This window comes from Scardinius erythrophthalmus (genome assembly GCF_964197995.2).
Source record: "Scardinius erythrophthalmus genome assembly, chromosome: 19".
Taxonomy (NCBI): domain Eukaryota; kingdom Metazoa; phylum Chordata; class Actinopteri; order Cypriniformes; family Leuciscidae; genus Scardinius; species Scardinius erythrophthalmus.
Genome location: NC_138239.1, coordinates 13,706,401 through 13,727,687, shown reverse-complemented (window position 1 = coordinate 13,727,687; position 21,287 = coordinate 13,706,401). Strand labels below are relative to the sequence as shown.

The window sequence follows — 21,287 nt, the reverse complement described above, 5'->3', positions numbered from 1 at the left end:
CCGTTTTCTTTCTGATGGCAAAGCTGAATTTCAGCAGCAATTACTCGTCTTCAGTCACATGATCCTTCAGAAATTATTCTAATATGCTAATTTCTTATTATCAATGTTGAAAACAGTGGTGATGGTTAATCTTTTTGTAAAAAAACAATTCTTTCATGATTCTTTGAATAGAAAGTTCAAAAGAACAGCATTTATTTGGAATCTTTTGTGACATTATAAATGTCATTTTTGATCAATTAATAAAAAAAAAAGGATTATAGTGTAAATTCAAGTAAATCCAAACATCTGTTAGTGTACATCATCTGTAATATGACCACAACATGCTGAGAAACTTATTGTAAACATTTTATTTGGAAGTTTGTCATGACTAAGCATGGAGCAAAGACCGCAGAGTTTAAGTCATAGTTTAATATGCGAGTTCACATTTAGCTGCGTCACCACTTAAACCACACTGGCTTAGCATTACATGGCCAGTGTACCGCATTTATCACTTTAATCTGACTTACAAGATGGTCTAAGTGCAGAACTGAAACTAGTGGGGTAGAATAGGCAAAAACAATGGCAAATGTAACGTACATAGCAAACATAACTTGCAGCAACGCTTACATGGTCATTTAAATCTATTTACATAATGCATTACTGAGGTGTCAACATCTCAAAAAGAAAGACTTCACAGTCAGACAATAAAGAAAGAGGAGAGGAAATGAAACATCAGACCTAGCACTGAATTAATATTTAGTTATCTATGATAGAATACTCATCAAGATGCATTCTTTAATATGGACGTATATGAGGAATGCTTATCTAGCATTAAAATAGTTTTTTCATAACAGACTATGATAGATTCTATCAACCAAGTAGTAAGTTCAAATTGGTTTTCTGTTTTAAGAGTTTAAAGTCAAACTGTCCTTTTAAAATACCTCACATTAAACTGCAACACATCACTACAGTGTAGGCAGAGGCAAGTCAGAGACCATGCTCTCTATACGACTCATGTCTTACAGATATTTGTTAAATGCTACCATGTTTTTACTCCTGTCAAGTATTTAACAAGGTTCAAGTGTATTTACAGATAAAGCTGAATCCCTTAACTTCCTTAACTAAAGCCGATATAAACCTAGTTCCTTTTCACATGACCCCCCCCACCCCACCCCAAAAAATGCCTTTCCAAATGCCCTCTTGTTTGTTAATCTAAGCTAATATTGTGATGTATATTTCCTCTACCTATAATTATGTTAATAGGAGATATTTACATAATCTATACTTCTAAAGCAGTAGACTACAGCTACAGTATAAACTGATTCACATTAAATATTTCCCTATGTAGTGAGCACTACCATTCAAAAGTCTGGGGTCGGTAAGATTTTTGCAAATATTTTTGAAAGCCAAGGTTGCATTTATTTGATCAAAATACAGTAAAACTAATTTTGTGAAATATTACAATTTAAAAACTTTTTTATTGTAATGTATTTAAATGTAATTTATTTGAACTTTCAACATCATTACTCCAGTCTTCAGTGTCACATGATCCTTCAGAAATCATTCTAATATGCTGATTTGGGGCTCAAGAAACATTTCTTATTATTATCAATGTTGAAAATGTTTGTGCTGCTCAATACGTTTGTGTGAATAGGGATTCATTTTGTTTCAAGATTCCGTTATGAATAGAAAGATCAAATTATTTGAAATAGAAAATGTCTTTACTATCACTTGTGATCAATTAAATGCATCCTTCCTGAATAAAATTTCTTAAAAAAAAAAAAAAAAAAAAAAACTGCCCCCAACCTTTTGAATTGTATAACGGAGCCTCATTCTTCAATCAATACGAGTAACAAAATATCTGCTCTAACTGTGCATGTGGATATCAAAACGTAATAAATAATGTGCAGAATAAAACAATATGGGTAAACATTTTCAGGTCACAAGGTGCACAAGGTAATCCCTCAGGTATGTTTCAACAGCGTAATATACTCATAAGGATTTGACCTACATGAGAGTAAGTAAATGATGACAGACTTTTCATTTTTTTTCAGGTGAACTACTCCTTTAAGAAGAAATTAGTAAAGTGCCTATAAAGAAATTTCACAGAACAGTGATTCTGGGATGATTTGACACAATTTGCGGCATCTAAATCACCTCCCACTCTTCCTCCAGCTCTTCTCCACTCAGAGAACCTGTGTTGCCATGATTTTTGCTTCTATTGTTTAGCAGATTCTTGGTAAGGCGCTGGCTGAGAGCACCATTAGGAGCAACTGCCCACAGTTCATCCATCGGGGTCACTGCAAAAAAAAGGCTGCTTGGTAAGTTTTGATCATTTACGTGGGCAGATGCTCATTTTATCATTTACCAATTATGAACACTAACCTGCGAGCCAGCTGACCAGTCCTGGGATCTTCTTCCAGTAGTCTCCAGCAGGGTTCTTCTCTGTAATGCCATATCGACGAGCCACTTCACCGTTATAAAGACGAACCCAAGCGGTCCTCATGCTTACAACCAGTTGACTTGCCTGAAGTCCTACAATTTGGAAAAAAACAAACTTCAACCAATGACCAGTCAAACAAGTTCCTGCTCTAATTAAACACATATGAAAGTGAGTTGAACTCTGAATCAGGCTGACAGTTTCAATACAAGATTAATAAAAACAGTGAATGAGATTATGTAATGAAGGTATACCAGGAATGTGCTCCCATGCAGTCCCAACGGGCATCTCCTCAGTGATGCCGGTGCGCACGTGCACATTGCCTCTGTTGTCCAGTGCCCACAGCATTCGGTCATTAGAACTAGTCTGAATCTTCACCAGATGAAGCCCAGCAGGCTGCTCAAAGAGAATATGAGAATAAAAGAGGCTTTTATTAGAGGCTTATGCATGAGGCTGGTGAAATAATGACAGTGTATTCCAAGGGCTAAATAATACCTTAGGTCATGGTAGGAACTGTTCATAAAAAATATATATATAATATATATATATATATATATTACTGTAAACAAGAAATTTAGTATGGAACCAGTATTCGACTGGTCAGTTGTAAGGAATGCAACTGATTTAGATTTCGGTAAGATGTTTTAATGTTTTTGAAAGAAGTCTCTTATGCTCACCTAGGCTGCCTTTATTTGATAAAAAATACAGTAAAAACTGTAATATTGTAAAATATTATTGATTTTAAATATTACTAACTGCAGCCATTGCTCCAGTCTTCAGTGTCACATGATCCTCCAGAAATCATTCTAATATGCTGATCTGCTGCTCAAGAAATTTTTATTTTTATTTTTAAAACAGTTGTGCGGCTTAATATTTTTGAGAAAACCACTTCTTGCGAGAATCTTTGATGAATATAGAAAGTTCAAAAGAACAGCAATTATTTAAAATTGAAATCTTTTTTTAACACTATAAATATCTTTACTGTCTGTTTTACTGTTGATCAATTAACTATGGAAGCTTGTTTCCGCCACAAAATAAAACATTTGAAAAGATAATTGCGACTTTTTATCTCACAATTGCGAGTTTACATCTCGAAATACTGACTTTTATTTCTCAGAATTGTGAGATATAAAGTCAGAATTGCGTGAAATAAAGGCACAATTACGTCTTATAAAGACAGAATTCTGACTTTTTTTCTCGCAATTGCGACTTTATATCTCGCAATTCTGACATCTTTTCTCATATAAAGTCTCATTTTCTCATATAAAGTCCAATTCTAAGGAAAAAAATACTTTTTTTTTTTACCTCAGAATAGTTTATATCTCACAATTCTGACTTTATAACACGCAATTGCAATTTTATATCATGCAATTCTGACTTTATATCTCCCAATTGCGACTTTTTTTCTCAGAATTGCGACTTTATATCTCGCAATTGGGACTTTATTTCACGCAATTGCGACTGTTTCACGCAATTCTGACTTTATATCTCCCAATTGCGACTTTATTTCTCACAATTCTGACTTTATATCTCCCAATTGCGACTTTATTTCTCAGAATTGCGACTTTATATCTCGCAATTGCAACTTTATTTCACGCAATTGCGACTATTTCACGCAATTCTGACTTTATATCTCGCAATTGCAACTTTATTTCTCACAATTCTGACTTCATATCTCACAATTCTGAGAAAAAAGTCACAATTCTGACTTGATATATCGCAATTGTGAGAAAAAAAGTTAGAATTGGGAGATAAAAAGTCGCAATTACTATTATTTATTTATTAATCAGTGGCGTAAACAAGCTTCCATAATTAACTGCATCTTTGCTGAATACAATTATTAATTTATTTAAAAAAAACTGACCTCAAACTGTGTAATATGTAAAATTGAAGTAATATACCATTTAATCTGGATGCAAGCTCATGTATAAGTCTACATTACAGTGGGGATTTTGCAGCCAATACAGTCATGTCAAATGCTTGTTTACCTGTTCAGGTGGTTCAATGCAGATCCAGGCAGGGAGCATCATGCTGGGGTTCAAAGGTTGAGTTCCAACCCGAAAATACACCATTCCATTAGCATCACACGCCCAAACATTCTGACTGCCACAAGACAAACTGAGAAACCTCACGTTCCCTGTGAGGGAGAAACAGAGAAAGTTGTCAACATGAAATTCCAGTGAAATAGGATTTGCACATGAGAGCATTAATAACTCCATAAACTATGGGATTTTTCCACCATCCAAAACCTGTATGACTTAGAAATGGCACACCTATTATCAAAAAAACATTTGATTGATCATTCATGTCTATAACACAAACAACATGGGATGAGTTACGCGCAAACGCCCCTAACCTAAAGTATGGTCAATTATAACAAGATTTTTGAAATTCATCAAGCACCTGACTGTACTGGAAACATTCAGCCATAACAATCCATCTGAGGGCGACTGACAAAGTGGACTGTGACCTTGTGCAGTGTGCCTGAGCTAAGCTCTAAACCATACATCACATCTAGCACCATTTCACAAATGTATATGTCAAGGACATCCAGGGCCATTTTTCCATACTAAAACTATGTGTCCAGAAAACAGTGTCCTTAATAGAGCAGCCTACATTCATCTAAAACTGTACAGAGGTCTTGTCTGTACACTATGATATGATAGGGAAACCTTGACACACGTCATGGTACGTAATGAGGGCTTTGTGTTGAGGACTTTGATAGCAAATCTTAACATAATATGCGATACACTGGCACACATTCTTTCACAGCTAATATTATCCATCACACTTTCCATGACAGTATTCATTTCACTGTGTGATTACATATCTATGGGATAGTATAAATGATCAAAAAAATGCACTATATAATGTAAAATTTACACTATTGTTAAAAAAATTAGATTTTTTTAAAATTAGAAATTAATACTTTTATTCAGCAAGGAGGGCACGTGATAGTAAAAACCTTTACAATGTTACCAAAAAAAAATCCATTTCAAATAAATGCTGCTCTGAAAAGGAAAGGAAAAAGTATCCTGGTTTCCACAAAAATATTAAACAGCACAAATGTTTTCAACTTTATTTAATAATGAGAAATGTTTCTTGAGCACCAAATCAGCATATTAGAATGATTTCTGAAGGATAATGTGACCCTGAGTAATGATACTGAAAATGCAACCACAGGAATAAATTACATTTAATAATATATTAAAATAGAAAACAGTTATTTTAAATTGTAATAATAAGTCAAAGTATTACAGGGTTTTTTTATTAAATAAATGCAGCATTGAGCATAAGAGACTTCTTCAAAAACATAAAAAAAATCTTACCAACCCCAAACTTTTAAACCGTAGTGTACAGTATATATATTATATACTTTTCAAAATTAAGATAAATGTATTTTAGACACTTTCTGGTTTTCAGAAAAAGTCACAGCTAAACATTTTTTTGTTAATTTTGTTATATAAAATTAGATGAATACCTTTTTATTTGTAGCTGTTTAAATATAACTGTCACCCAAATGCAAAACTGAAAAACAAAAAAACTTGAGATATACTTTATCTCCTATTGATGTGGTTTCACATTCTTTCACTGGCTTAGTATGAAACACACCTATCTAACGAAATCAATACAAAAAACAAAAGCATTACGGGTGCCTGATGAGCACAATGAATGAAAACAACAGATTGCTTACATGTCGTCACACCTGTGGCCTTTGCACACTGTGCTGATTCATTACCAACAGAACCAGATAAAGCAAAGCTGACGCTTCAGTTCACAGGATCAAAACCATTAGTGTTTTTCTGCTGTAGCATTTTAAGTGTTTTCCAGAAAACGAAACGACTCATTGAGAACAAATACCACAGGACAAAGTTCACGAGACTAACCTAGAATCTAAAGAACCAGTATTTCATCTAACGAAACAATTTATTAAACCAGCTGAACTCCAATAACTTTCATTGAGTCTCCATCCGTAAGCCTGAGTCTAAAAGTACTGAAAACATCATGTGCCCAGTCTGTACCCGATCTAAAAATGCTTGTGCATCCAGGACTAGTCCTAGACTCATCTTTCACATTGGCAATGCAATGCTGCCCTGACGCAAACAACCCGAGACGGATAGGGCTACAGCTGCTCTATCACATGGCTCTGCCTATTTGTGTCTCTATCCTGTTGTAGCAAACACACACACACACACACACACACACTTGTGCTCAAACACATGCCTTACATTGATTGCACTGAAGTGCAAGCAGTGTAATTAAAATATGTCTGATGTAATCAGATTAGACGGCAGCCTGCATTGTCATTTTACAGTGAAATGCTGCATTGATTGCATTTGGGAGAGTCTGACATTGTGAACTTGTCTCTCGTTACCAAATTCACTGATTAAAATGTGTGCTTAATGCATTCCTAAAGCCTAATCACTGCAATATTCAATACTAAAGGATTGACATAACCTTTGACAGTTAGCTTGCAAGCTTTATTACAAAACGTGTTATGCAAGAACCACCTGCTTGAATTAAAAATATAAACACCACCCTTAGCAACAGGCAGTTTGGATACACAAAACCATGGCTTGCTATTCAACCTTCTAGAGGCTCTCCGATTCCAAGAAATGGAAATTAAGATGTGAAAGTGAAAGCTAAGTGTGTTTAGAAGGAGTATAGCTTCAGCAGAAGTGGAAGTGGGCTGGTTATTTGTGAATTTGACAGAAGTATGTCAACAGCAGACAAGATATGCTAATCTGATCTAGGAGAAGAGGGTCCTTAGCAAGGTATGCCAAACATGCGTCATTCTGTCACACCTGACCACTTGAGACCTAGAAGAACAGCAACATTTGAGCAAATTATCTAAATCATGTGTCAAACACGTCATCATAGAGGCGACTAATAAGTGCTATCTAATGCATACGTTAGTGAATACAAACAAGCAGCGAAAAACACTGTGGTGTTTGTCCTAATGTACAAAGAGCATTCTGTTTAGTTGTTGGTAAAATTAGTTACAAAAACTAAAAATAGTGAATCTGATATATAGGGTACAATGGGGCTAAAGGCACAACTTTACAAAAATGTGCTTTTCAGTACTCCCTTAAGTGTCGGCTTGCAGAAATATATATACAGTATATACAGCCATTTGTATATAAAAGAAAGGACACCTTTTAGAATTGTATGGTTTATCAGAACATAAAAATAATCTGGCCATTAGCAGGTTTTAAAATTAGGTAATGTGCAGATGAGAAACAACAAATGACATATTACACCGTGTTATTATTTATTTAACAAAAATAAAGCTGAAATGAAAAAGCCATGGGTAACAAACTAAGTACACCCCAGGATTAAATTGCTTGAAGAGCTGTATGACTTCTGTATGACTATCAGTCTCTCACATTGTTCTGGATGAATTTTAGCCCGCTCTTCTTTACAACGTTGCTTCAGTTAATTGAGGTTTGTGGGCATTTGTTTATGCACAGCTCTCTTAAAGACCCGCCACATTATTTCAGTCTGGTTGAGGTCTGGACTTTGACTGGGCCAGTACAACACCTTGATTCTTGTCTTTTTCAGCCATTCTGTTATAGATTTGCTGGTGTGCTTGGGATCATTGTCCTGTTGCATGACCCAATTTTGGCCAAGCTTTAACTGTGGACAGATGGCCTCATATTTGACTCTAGAATCCTTTGGTATACAGAGTTAATGGTCAACTCAAAGACTGCAAGGTGCCCAGGTCCTGTGGCTGCAAAACAAGCCCAAATCATCACCCCTCCATCAGCGTGATGGACAGTTGGTATGAGGTGTTTGCGCTGATATGCTGTGTTTAGTTTTTGCCTAACTTGGCGCAATGCGTTATGGCCAAACATCTCCACTTTGGTCTCGTCTGTCCAAAGCACATTGTTCCAGAAGTCTTAAGGTTTGTTCAGATGCAACTTTGCAAACCTAAGCCGTGCTGCAATGTTCTTTTTAGAGAGAAGAAGCTTTCTCCTGGCAACCCATCCAAAAATGGCATACTTGTCCCATCTTTTTCTAATTGTACTGCCGTGAACTTTAACATTTAACATGTTAACTGAGGCCTGTAGAGTCGCAGGTGTAGTTTTTGGGTGTTTTGCGAGTTCTGACCTTGGGGTGAACTTGCTGGGACGTCCATTCCACTGGGACGTCCACTGGCAGCTGTCTTGAATGTTTTCCACTTGTGAATAATCTTCCTCACAGTAGAATAATGGACTTCAGATTGTTTGGAAATGGCTGTATAACCCTTCCCAGATTGATGGGCAGCAACAATTACTTCTCTAAGAGGCATTGTGTTAACACACACCTGAATGCTCCAGACCAGCAAACTGCCAAATTTAAAGCAAACTGCTTTTATAGAGGTGATTACACTTCATCAAGGACATTTGATTAGCAGTGCCTAACTGCTACTTACACTCTTAATTCCTCCGGTAGCAGTAATGGTGTACTTAGTTTGTCACCCATGGCTTCTCCATTTTGGCCTAGCTTTTGTTAAATAAATAATGACATGGTGTAATATGTCATGTGTTGTTGTTCATCTGAGGTTGTATTTACCTAATTTTAAGAACATTTTTTTTTATTATGTCCTGATAAATAAAAACATAGCATTCAATAGGACGTCCTTTCTTTTTTACATGACTCTCTCTATATATATATATCTTCATGAATATAATATTTAATCTATAAATATACAAATATAGGATATTTTCTTCATGCAGCTTCTTTAGACTTGGTGTTCTCAGATTACAAGAGTTTAAATTTAGTTTAAATATATAGCTGGCATGTGATCCACTGATAAACCTCTTGTCTATGGAAAGAAAATTCTCTCACCAAGCTGGCTGAGGTCCAATAATGTCCAGTCAATTCCTGTAGAGCAACTGGCTGATAAAGTGCGGATGTGGACACGACCGTAGTGATCTATACCCCAAAGAGCGTCACGACAGGCAGAGAGCTGAACCATCTCTACGTCTGGGGGGAACTGTATGGTAAAGGGCCGCATCTGGAGGTCTTGGTTCCAGATACAGAACAGGTCTTTCCTGCTCTGACCTAACCACAGGAAACTCCCTGTGGAGACACCAGTGAGGTGAACAAACATGCTTGAATATACAGATTTTAATTGTGCAGCCAAAGTACAATAATATTTCATTGCTTCCTGCAAGAAAACAGATACTACAGGGGTGTGAATATGAAGAAGACAAGATTTCTACATACCCTCTTTGGCTGGAACTGCAGAGGAGAACACAAAGACCCATTTCGTGGCAGAGGCTGTTCCTCTGGGTACAATACCCTTCCAAAATGTCCCTGCATTAAGGTGAACATCACCATAAAATAAATTTCTGACATTTTCAAACAAGAACCAATCAAAAGGTCCTCAGTCAATAGGACAGTATTTTCACTTTTAAGACCAAACTCATTGTATCATACCGATGAGGCTGCCCTTGGCAACGTGGAAGTCGTTGCGCCCAGAAGCAATCCAAACGCCACTGGTGCTGACACTGATGAGGCTGGGCTGGCACTGGGAGTGCTGGGAGAGGAAGGCCACACGCAGACGTTCGGCCACCCGCTCTACCGGAGCTCTAGTGGCTGTGGCGACAGTCTGTGTGGCCTGGATCAAAGTCTGTAAAAGACTGCCCTGATCAAACACCACATAGTCTGTGATGCTCACCTAAATGAAAAGATGATGAGAAAAGAATTTGAAGACTTTCTAAAAATCACATTTAAGGCATTATTTTGATCAATTTTAAACATTTACTGCAGGAAGCAACACTTTCAGGCTTAAAAATGTTTAATAAATTGAACCTTTTGGAATAATTCGCCTTTTTACACAAAATGTGTGATTCATCTAGTACAGAGAGTGCGTTAAAAACACAGCATGCAGTGAGAAAATCCGACCAGCTCTAGAAGAGGATTTACTGTGCATGTGAATGTGCATGTTACACGTACCTGCCACCAGTGGTCATCTTCACCCTGGGGTTTTTTAGCCGTGACCCCCGTTCTGAACCATAAGCTGCCACTGGTGTCCAATGCCCAGACTGTGTTATTCTCACCCAGAGCAATACAGATGGGTTCCAGACCTTGGCTCTCACTATGGACATGCATATACAATATCTCAATGTTTACATTTATTATTTATACAGGTCAGATCTTGCTTGCAGTGTTTTAGTGGGACAAACTTGCGGGAAAACAAAGCATCTAATTCCTGCAATATTTTTGAGATGATAGTATGCTGATTTAGTTATTGCTTTGACATGACTACTGAAACTAAGGTCCGACTCCAAAATCACACCAAGATTCCTGACTTGATTTTTTTGTTTTTTAACCCCTAGAGTCAAGGTATGCATTCGCCTTGAGAATTAAATTTTTGTTTCTAAATGCAATGACTTCGGTTTTGTCTTTGTTTAACTGAAAAATGTTTTGGCACATCCATGCGAAGGGAAGGTCAAAATGCTCTCCTCTTCAAAAACCATGAAATATGAACCATGAACTATGCAAGGTTAAAGGAACTATGACCCAATTAAATGTGTAAAAATTTCTACTCAATTATGAAATATATATTGCAATGTTAAGAACATTTTTGTTTACTTATTCAACAGCTACAGTATGCTGTCCACTTTATTTTTTAATGTATGAGTGAGTTTGGCTACTTGTGACTCGAATGTCCAAGGCTTCCAGTGTCCAGTCCAGTTATTTCAGCTCTACAAAAATAAGTCAAGTAAACTTTGTATGTCTCCACACATACTGTACAGCAGAATGACAATAAACAAACGAAATTTTGTGCAACATATATAAACTTTCATATTCCTAACCTATTCAAAGAAGTAATCTAACGATACATATATTTAACCTAAATACTTTAAATATCTACTTTTATTATCGTAATCATAACAAACATTTGTAGCACAAATAGTTTTACCTTTTACTGCACTTTTATTTTGTTCTGGTTATTTACTGCTAATGAATTGAAAGTCTCGTTCACAGAAAATAGCTTACTTCTATGTTGCAAAATAAGGTGGACACAGCTTTGATATTGCATTATCTGGCAACGGTGGTGCTGAAGTAAAACCAGTCGAAAACCAGTGCTTCATCGATTCACTATAGTGAATTTGCTATCTGCTAACAGAAAACCACGCTGACAAACATACCTGACGGTGTCATACTTCCAGTGTTCCCCCTCCACACAGTAGCTGCTGAGACCCTCTCTGTAAAACACGCCCCTCTGCTCGCTCAGTGCCCACACCACACTGCCCCGTGCTGCTATCTGTGCCATTGGGCATGGACAGTCCACCTTCACCGACCGCGCACATGGCCTGTCCACACTCAGCCCTGAAAACACACATAGAGCAACAGTACAATTCTAGCTGCTTTATGCATATTTTCATGGTAAAATTTTGATGGTGTGTTTATAGAAAAATGTTCAGGGTACTGTAGCTAATGACCTCTACTGAACTGGTAAGGGTGGGGAAGGAATGATAGTCTAGTTGATTACGCTCTTCATTATTGCATAATCCCAAAGCACAGCCCAGCTCAAAGTTACATTGCTTTAGAGCAAAACATGTGACAAATGAAAACACTTAGAATAACAAAGCAAAAAAAACACTATTGTTTTTGTAATTGGTGTCAAAGGAATAGTGCCATATTTTGGTGCCATCACACCCATACATTCTCTTTCTTTTGTAAAACCACGAACAGATATTGTGCTTGCTCTTTTCCATTTAACTAAACTGTCGTATAAATCAGACTTTGCCTGTTTTTTGTTGTTTTTTCACACAAAGTCATATGGGCCACTTTTAGGATGGTTTTATGGTGCTTTTGCATCTTTTTTTCATGAAATACTCAGTCCACATGGGAACTAACTAACATAATAAACAATTGCATAAATAAATCACCTTTTGTGTTCCATGGGAGAATTAAAGTCACATGAGTTTGGAACATCATGAAGGTGAGTAAATAATCATTTTTATTTTTTTGGTGAAATGTCCCAAACACAATGAGTTATTTTTCAAGTACATACAGCACTCTCTAGTGGTCAAACAGTTAAATAACAGGTTTCTGTCTTTGGTTCTCTCTGGTCTTCTTTGGTGATGCGAGTACTTTCTTGGTTTAACAAGGTAAACACTTGCTATTATGGAGCTATCAAAGCATTGCTCCGTTTAACTAATGAGTTTGGGATGGGACTATCTGTTTATCTAACCAGTAACCAGGAAAACTGTTTGAAAATAATCATTTTTGCAATTCTGTTTGGTGACCGCAACAGTGTGAGTAATTTTATATAAGTAGTATGAATTAACGTCAATACAGATTACTCAATTACAAACCTTATACAGGTCATTAAGCAGAATATGTTATTGTAATGCGAAGTTAGTATGGTGTGTTTATTCTGTCACACCTGTCTGTAGGTACAGGTCTCCATTAGTGCGAATGATCCAGGCTGTGTCATCACTAAGTGCCACAAATGCAGTGTCATCCAGGGCTTTGTACCAGTGTCTCTTTCCCTTGATGGTGACTTTCCCGCAAGCGTAAGCAGTCATGGTCTTCTGCTCCACCTTCCACAGCAATGAGCCTAAAAAAACACATCAGCGAGATCAGACCAAAACTGTACATTTACTTTACATTTACAAAATATAGATAAAGTATTCGGTTTTGAAAATGGGCTGAACTAGAATTATTTAAAAAATGTAGTTTATTTATTTTTTACTTTTATTTTTTACAGTTAGGGTTAGGGTTAGGGTTATATATATATATATATATATATATATATATATATATATATATATATAATTGTTTGACCCATTTCTCAATACTTAAATCACTTTTCCAAGAGCAGCAGTGTCAGTGTGGGGTAAACTGTGGATTAATTATCATTGCTTTGGCACAAAAATGCATTCAATGACTATCTTTAAAATTACATGAATTGTTTTCTCACAACAGCCGCCAAAACTCTGCCAACATTGCACATGCCTACATTACTACAGTAATACCACACTGAAATATATTCCAAATCTAAAAGATTAAATACTAATCAAAACAATTAGATGTAGCTGAATGTCATTACTGTATATACTAAAGGACAATGGACCATGTAACATAAAATGTAACATGCAAAGGGTAGAGAGCTGTAATTCTTGATTTTTTAAAGAAACTTTTCAAATGAAAACACTGTATAATGCTAGCTGCTGTTAGTGTTGTTTAGCACATTGCTTTATGATTGACAAACTGTGCTTGTAGGGTGACAACCTTTGCTAGTGTAATATGCCGATTTGCTACTCAAGAAATCTTTCAGATTTTTTAGCAATGTTGAAAACAATTTTGCTGCTTAATAGTTCTGTGGAATCAGTGATAGATTTTATCAGGATTCTTTGATGAATACAAAGTTCAAAAGAATAGAATATTTGAAATCTTCTGTAACATTATACATTACTGTCACTTTTGATCAATGAATACATCACTGTTGAATAAATTCCTTATTTAAACAATCTTACAGACCCTAAACCTTTGAATGGTAGTGTGCATTTAATATTAAGAGCAATACTGGATTAAAATATTATTTCCAGGACTAGGCTTAGTCCAGGACACCATCAACTAATATTTGTTTAAACAGGTGTATGCTTATTTAATAACAAACCGAATCTAAGCCCCTTACCTGATGGGGACAGAGCCACCTGATGGACATTTTCCTCAAACCTCTGCCAGCTCAAGCTATCGTTAAGAAGACTACTACAGAAAAGGGCTCCTTTGAAGTCCAGACACCAGATAAACCTGTCCGTCACTACTAGACTGAGGATGCCATAGCCAGGCCCACTGTAGCCCATCCAACTTTCAGCCAACTTCGAACAACAAGAAATATATAAACAGAAAGAGATTTAAATAGATAACACAGAATACATGACATCAGTATAATTTAATATGGTGATTCACAAACTGTCAAAAAAAAAACTGTCAAGAACATTACACTGCCGTTCAAAAGTTTGGGATCAAATACTTTTATGAAATGAATACTTTTCTTCAGCAAGGATGCATTCAAATGATCAAAAGTGACAGCAGACATTTAATGTTACAAAATATTTCCATTTCAAATGAATGCTGTTCTTTTGAACTTCCTACTCATTAACAAAAATCCTGAAAAAACAAATATCAGTTTCCACAAAAATATTAAGCAGCACGACTTTTTTCGACATTGATAAAAATAAGAAATGCTCCTTGAGCACTAAATCAACGTGTTAGAATGATTTCTGAAGGATCATGTGACACTGAAGACTGGAGTAATGATGCTGAAAATTCAGCTTTGCTATCAAAGGAATAAATGACATTTTAAAATATATTAAAACTAAATTGTACTTTAACCTGTAAAACAATTACAGTTATTACTTTGTTTTTGATCACATAAATGCATTATTGGTGAGCATAAGAGACTTTCCTCAAAAACATTTCAGAAAATCTTACTGACCCCAAACTTTTGAACGGTAGTGTATTTTACACAGTTATATAAATGAAATAAGTAACTGTATTCTGATATGAAACCGATATCTGATCTATAAGTTGGTTAGCTCTCTAACCTGATCAGCTTTGAGGAGCTGTGTCTCTTCATCCTCTTTCTGTTTAGCAGATGAGCTCTGCAGACTCAGAGCGTTTAGTCCGTCCCCCAGACTAGCACTGGATGGCACTCCGTGTGCATAGATGTCCTCCTCGTCACTAGATGGCGTTGGCTCAGGTTCCGGGGAGTAACCCAGTGGTCTAATGGGATCATAAGATAAGTCCAAATTAAAGTCCCCATGTAAACCATTTTTAAAATGTTGCTCTGAATCCTCCAGGGCGTCATTGCCCTCCTTCATGACATCCTGCTCATCAGCTGCCTGCATGTACGAGAAGGTGCATTCTAGCAGCATGTCCACGTCAGGCGTAGCTGCAGTTTGCTTGTTTTCTGCAAACACATTATCACTGTACACCGGACACTCCATGTCTTGTAGTGACAGTGATGTAGGGCAAGGCAGCAAGGGCTCAGCTGTTTGGTTAACTGGATCCTGTCGAGTCTCTGGACTCTGTAAGGGTTCTGATGGGCTCTGAATGGGGATAGCATCAGAACTGTGGAATTCTCCGCAGACGGAACCGTCCTGGTCGGGTGAGCAGGTGCTGTGCAGGTCGAGGCTGGTGTGGTCAGAAGGAGCCTCGCTCATGGGTGTGTTTAGAAAGTCACTGCTGGCACCGTCCTGGCTGAAAACGCTCTCTGACCAGCTGCTGCGCTCGTTGACACGATTCCCGCTATCTACAGTTTTACAACAATTTATGGAGTACGTCAGTGGATCAAATTCATACATCACACCACATCATGTGATATTAATCCTCTTACCTTGCCGTCTCCTCTTGCCTTTCTTCTTCAGCTTGACGGCCTTGACCACCAGCTCCTGTTGGAAGTCTTCTTGGGTGATGGCGCTGTATCTGCTGGAGGAAAGCTCTGAGGTGGAAGCCTCTGTGGCGGTGAGCATGCCCTGTGCGCTCTCCCATGAGGTGATGGAGCTGCTGCGGCTGCAGGACTCCACTGTACCCAAACTGGCCCGCTGCTGCTCCAAGTCCTCTGCCACCTCCAGAGCCTCAACCGCATGACTGAATCCCTCAAAATGCTGCTGCTCCTGCACTTCCTCTGACTCCTCAACCCCATCATGTACCTCCTCTGAGCTGGGACTGGCTTGAGTCTGCTGCTCTGTAATGATGGGCATGGTCCTGATTGGCTGAGCGGTTTCCACAGCACCATTAGGAGGCAGCAAAATGGTGGGTGTGGAGAGAGGAGATGTAAAACGGTAGGAGTGGTCTAATACTGAGGGGAGAAAAAAAAAAAGCAAAGATAAGTAAGATGAAAAAGCATTATTGACACTTGTGATTAGTGAAAAGCATTATTGACACTTTCTGTTTGTCAAAAGTATTGGAACATGTTCATAGGACACCTGTGTAAACTCACACAGGCATCTATGCTTATATTAATCTTTCTGTCTCATACTTATCCCAAGGTTAACGTTCCTTGCCACGGTTACCTTTGGCACGCTTAGTTTAATACTATCTATACTGTTTTCCGCAGTGCTTCTTATAGCTGAATTGAACTCATTTCATAATTGATTAATTTACTCATTTATTGAACTGAACTGAATCAACACTGAATAATGGTTAAATAATGCCACTATTGTCTTATGTGGAGCTGCTTTACAGCAGAATTTAAATTATCTCGCAGTCAAAAAAAAGTAGTCAGTTCTGTGACATTATTTCTTTGAAAAATGCAACTTGGTATTAAACTTTGCTATCTCATGCAATAATAATCATCTATTTTTTTAGAGTGCCTTAAGTGTCCAAAAACATTTTTAGGGCCACTGGTGGCAAAAAGTCATATTTGGTAAGAAAGTACACAACCTTAATTTTGGGGTCAATAATTTTTTTGAAGAACAAGAAAATAATACTTTTATTCAGCAAAGATACATTAAATATATAAGTATAATGTTACAAAATATTTATATTTCAAATAAATGCTGTTCTTTAGAACTTTCTATAAATCAAAGATTCCTGAATGGTTTCAACAAAAATATTAAGCAGTACAACTTTTTTTTTAGAATTGATAACATTGAACATAATAAGAAATGTTTCTTGAATAAATTACATTTTAAAATATATTCAAATATAAAAGTTTAGTTTTTTTTAGGTATTTTAGTTAAGTTATTTTAAACTGTAATAATATTTCACAATAGTACTATTTTTACTGTAATTTTGATCAAATAAATGCGGTCTCGGTTAGCACAAGAGATAGTTTCAAAAACATTAAAATGATTGACCCCCAAATTTTGAATTGTAGTGTATCTGCTAAGAACTTATTATCATCTATTTGTTACACATTAACAACCACAACTCATGAAGCAACTATTCATACCAGTCGACTCTATGAAGGATAAAAAAAACAAAACAAAACAAAAATCCAATTATCAGAGTGCCAAGGGCAAAAGAGGCTTTTTCCTATCCCTTAATATCGGAATACTGCTGATGGAGCAAAGTGCATGACTAAAACTGCCATTATGGCATCAGTACTGCAACTCACAGTTGGAAACCAATCCCTCAGGGCAATTTGAGATCCGCAAAATGTCCCGATCTCCTTTCAGAATGAAGATTTCATTCTCAGTGCACGACACAGACACTATATCTCCACTGCTTTCCAATCCTCCAATGATGACCTTAATGAGCAAATGAAATAAGTGAGAAACAACAGTACAAATTATGTTTGCATTGGCAACATTTCAATTATGGATATCATTTAAATCCAAATTGTGCATTCATACCTGATTGGTACAGTCCACAACATAAACACTATATTCGTTCCAGCTGAGGACCCAGCCCTCCTTCAGGAAGCAGCTGACCATTCCCAACTGTCTTTCTGAAGGTCTGTAGCCACCGGTGGGGCCTGAACGTGGGAACAGCTCAAACTGAGGTACATCCTGATTAAAAAGGGGCTTTAAGACATGAGTCTCCCCAACACGTCCTCGCACATCAGTCCTCCAGAGACGCAACCCTGGTCTGGCTGCGTAAACCACCAGATCGCTCTGCTTGCAAAGAGCTGGCTGGAAGCAAGCACCAAACTTGCCATTGCTGGAAAAAAAATGCCAGACATTAAGAATTAAGCAACTCAGAGTGGAGCAATCCTTACAATGATAGCGCTTAAGAATTAAGCAACTCAGAGTGGAGCAATCCTTACAATTATAGCGCTTAAGAATTAAGCAACTCAGAGTGGAGCAACCCTTACAATGATAGCGCACTTTCAGGCAAAGATGGATTTAAGATGTCGTACCTTTTACGTGGTTTAGTACCCAGCTGCTGATGCGACTGCTCTTGCGTGTAGAAGAGCACTGAGCGCTGACAGGACGAAACCAGAAGTACTTTTTGACTATATTCCAACTGAACTATTGCTGAAGTCTCTTCGAAGAGGACCACTGGATTACACACTCCCTAAAAGACCAATGCATACACACACACACAAATTAAGCCATTAGACAGTCAAACAACAGACAGATTTCTATTGTCTAACTGTAAATATCTGAAATAGACTACTTATCAAAGCTTACTTGGTCCAAGTCCACAGCAGAGTAGACCACCTTCCCTTTATCATCACCAGAGAAGAGCTTCATGCCATTAGCACTCCAGGCTAATGCCGTAATTGTGCTTTTGTGCAAGCCCACCACATCAAATCTTCTCAGCTACAGCAAGATGACAAAAATGTGACACCATGGCTCATTTACTAATAAGATTCATTCATCAAAAATCAGATAGTCTATGCGTTTTCCTTGTAGTAGGGACAAAAACAGCTACTTTAAACAGACCTAAAATAATGTTATGTAATAACAGTAAAATGCTATATTAAATAGTCAACCCTTGCTATTCCAATTAAGTATGTATTAGCATGAAAAGAACAACAAAAATTATTAAACCTAATCACTAATTCAATGAAATTCTTCATACTTGAATGCTGTAATCAGAGATGAAATCGTACCTGTTTATTTCTGCCAGGCAATGGTGACACAAGCTGAAAGAAAGCAACCCGGCCTGATGCCGTTCCAACAGCCACAAGATCATCGAAACAACTCAGCAGCTTCACTGCAGTAATGGCCTCACATTTACCCTATTAAAACATAAGAGGTATAAAACAGTTCAAAACCAGATCAGATCCACGGTGAGTGCTGCAGAAGAGAGAGAGAGAGAGGAAGAACTAAGACTTACCTCTAAATTGTATTTGTTCATCTGGCTTACTCTTCTGCAGTAAAGGTACAGCATGCCAATGCTGCTGCCAATGGCTATATAATCATTGTTGCTGTCCAGTGCGGTCAAGTAGACCAGTACCGAACGGAAACCTTTCTGGACTTTAGCAGGGATAGCATTGAGAAGGTAGTAGAGTGGGCAGAACTCCCTCAAGGGCAGCGGTGCTGGATGGTTGGCCATGATCACCCAGTGGATCTGTACTCCCACTCCTGCTGAAGTCTGAGCAAAAAAGGGCCAGACATTTCCAAGTACACGATTATAAAAGGTTTATGCGTTGCTGATCATAATACAGAAGTTACTGTGCAGCTTTATACTTTTATTGTTTATTTCAATCACGTGGGCAGTCAGAACCACAGCTAGTCATTGATCTATCTAACACAACAAGTGACTCGTGACTTGTGCAGCAGTATTAAACGCATCCAAACATCTATATGAACTAAATAGTGAGCACACCCACAAGCAAACATTAACCACGCCTCAAATACACAACACAAAAGAACATATTTCCCTATTTTCCAACGTTATTGAGGCTTCATCGAGTTAAACACGGTTATGCAGAACAGTCAGCATTTTATTTGTGGCCTATGCACTACTCTGAATACATATCAAAGACTAAAAACACAAAAACAGTCGCTTGCAGTTAGCTGTGCAGGGTAGGTTTCCTAGTTAGCGTACTCTATGCTGTAAACTAATTACATGAGCTTTTCATTTTCTACTAAACTTACCACCGGGAAAAGTTCACATTAATTCTGAACCGTAAACGTTTTTATAGTTTGGATGAGGGCGATCTGTTGACATTTCTGCTGCTTTGACAGATAGCTCTTGTTGACAGGCTCGACTCGTGTGTCTTCTTCGTTATGTTTTGGATCGAAACAGAAAAGTGACGCCAGCGACACCTACAGCAGCGGAAATGAAACTCACATCGTTTAAATTCCTCTTTTCTCATGTTTTGTTTACATAAATTTAGATTTCTTAAAATTGCAAGTGTTGTGGCTTTTAAAAAAGAAAATTTCAATCCTTAAAGCAGCTGAATGCGCTCTAAATTAGGCTACTTGGAATTGGCTACAATTCCAAAATGATTCACTTAAGTTTAATTTAATTCATGTTGTCTACAGTTTGGATTTCTTTTTTCTAAACTCTTTTTTGTGCTTAGCAATGCCAATGTATGTTTTGTTATTGGAAGAGGTTTAATAAAAGTTAAAAACAAATCCTCTTTTCTCTTGGAATTATTTACATTAATCATGCTGTCCTGCTGGAAATATTCTTGTGATTTATTAACCAAAAATATTCTAACTTAACATGGATTGAAACCAATGAGATGGGAATTATGCACAGATAATGAAATAGGCCTTGCGATACTGTCAGTGTAGGGGCATCAGCAGAACTGACAGTCTATATTTCATTAGCTCTGATATGCACTCAAATTAGGCCATAAAGACAACCAGGGAGACAGTACAATTGCAGACTACATATATACCATAGTCAGCCTCTGACTAGTTTCTTCAAACTATTCTTCATCAAAAGGTCTGTTATAGATGTACTCTTCAGCATTATAATAATATACAGAACACCACATCTGTTAATCAAGTCTACTGGCACAAACACAACAGGACAGGATCAATGCTTTTTCCAATCAGTATTCTGTCACAGCATAATCATCTATAGATGGTATACCATCATAATGTTGTTACTACTGTAAAGTAAGTAAAAAATAGGCCTTAAAAAATGAATAAGAATGATGATCGATATACAGTTCTTAAAAATGATATACTGTATACAGTTCTAAAAAAGAGACCACTGCAAAATTAGCAGTTTCTCTGGATTTATTATTATTATTATTTTTTATTATGTATCTGTTTGAGTAAAATTAACATTTTTGATTTATTCCACAAACTGCAGACAACATTTCTTCCAAATTTCAAATAAAAATATTGTAATTTAGACTTAGAGCATTTATTTGCAGAATATGACAGCTGGTCAAAATAACGAAAAAAGATGGCATGTTTTCAGATCTTGAATAATACAAAAGAAAACAAGTTTATATTCATTTTTAAAAAACACAATGCTAACGTTTTAACTTATTAACTTA

The 21,287-nt window shown here is 37.0% G+C and overlaps 1 protein-coding gene across 1 annotated transcript; it reads right to left on the bottom strand.

Moving 5' to 3' along the window:
- Nucleotides 1–330: 330 nt before the first annotated feature.
- tecpr2 (tectonin beta-propeller repeat containing 2) lies at nt 331–20,055 on the bottom strand. The gene is made up of 20 exons (XM_081347651.1): nt 19,924–20,055; nt 19,160–19,417; nt 18,933–19,061; nt 18,508–18,639; nt 18,234–18,391; nt 17,728–18,034; nt 17,490–17,622; nt 15,765–16,229; nt 14,974–15,680; nt 14,061–14,244; nt 12,807–12,980; nt 11,563–11,743; nt 10,364–10,505; nt 9,845–10,085; nt 9,632–9,721; nt 9,251–9,484; nt 4,408–4,556; nt 2,674–2,815; nt 2,365–2,514; nt 331–2,279 (listed from the first exon to the last, which is right to left on the bottom strand). Exons 2-20 carry the CDS (start codon nt 19,376–19,378, stop codon nt 2,128–2,130), a joined length of 4,089 nt encoding a protein of 1,362 aa, XP_081203777.1. The 5' UTR covers nt 19,379–19,417; nt 19,924–20,055; the 3' UTR covers nt 331–2,127.
- Nucleotides 20,056–21,287: the final 1,232 nt, after the last annotated feature.

What these genes read in the sequence shown, in the direction of transcription:
- tecpr2 (XM_081347651.1), bottom strand. Translation starts at nt 19,378, where the DNA reads ATGGCCAACCATCCAGCACCGCTGCCCTTGAGGGAGTTCTGCCCACTC. An exon ending in AGGCAAGAGGAGACGGCAAG is followed by an intron (nt 15,681 to 15,764) that starts GTAAGAGGATTA and finishes GTAAAACTGTAG; the next exon opens with ATAGCGGGAATCGTGTCAAC. An exon ending in ATTGGACCTCAGCCAGCTTG is followed by an intron (nt 4,557 to 9,250) that starts GTGAGAGAATTT and finishes TCTCCCTCACAG; the next exon opens with GGAACGTGAGGTTTCTCAGT.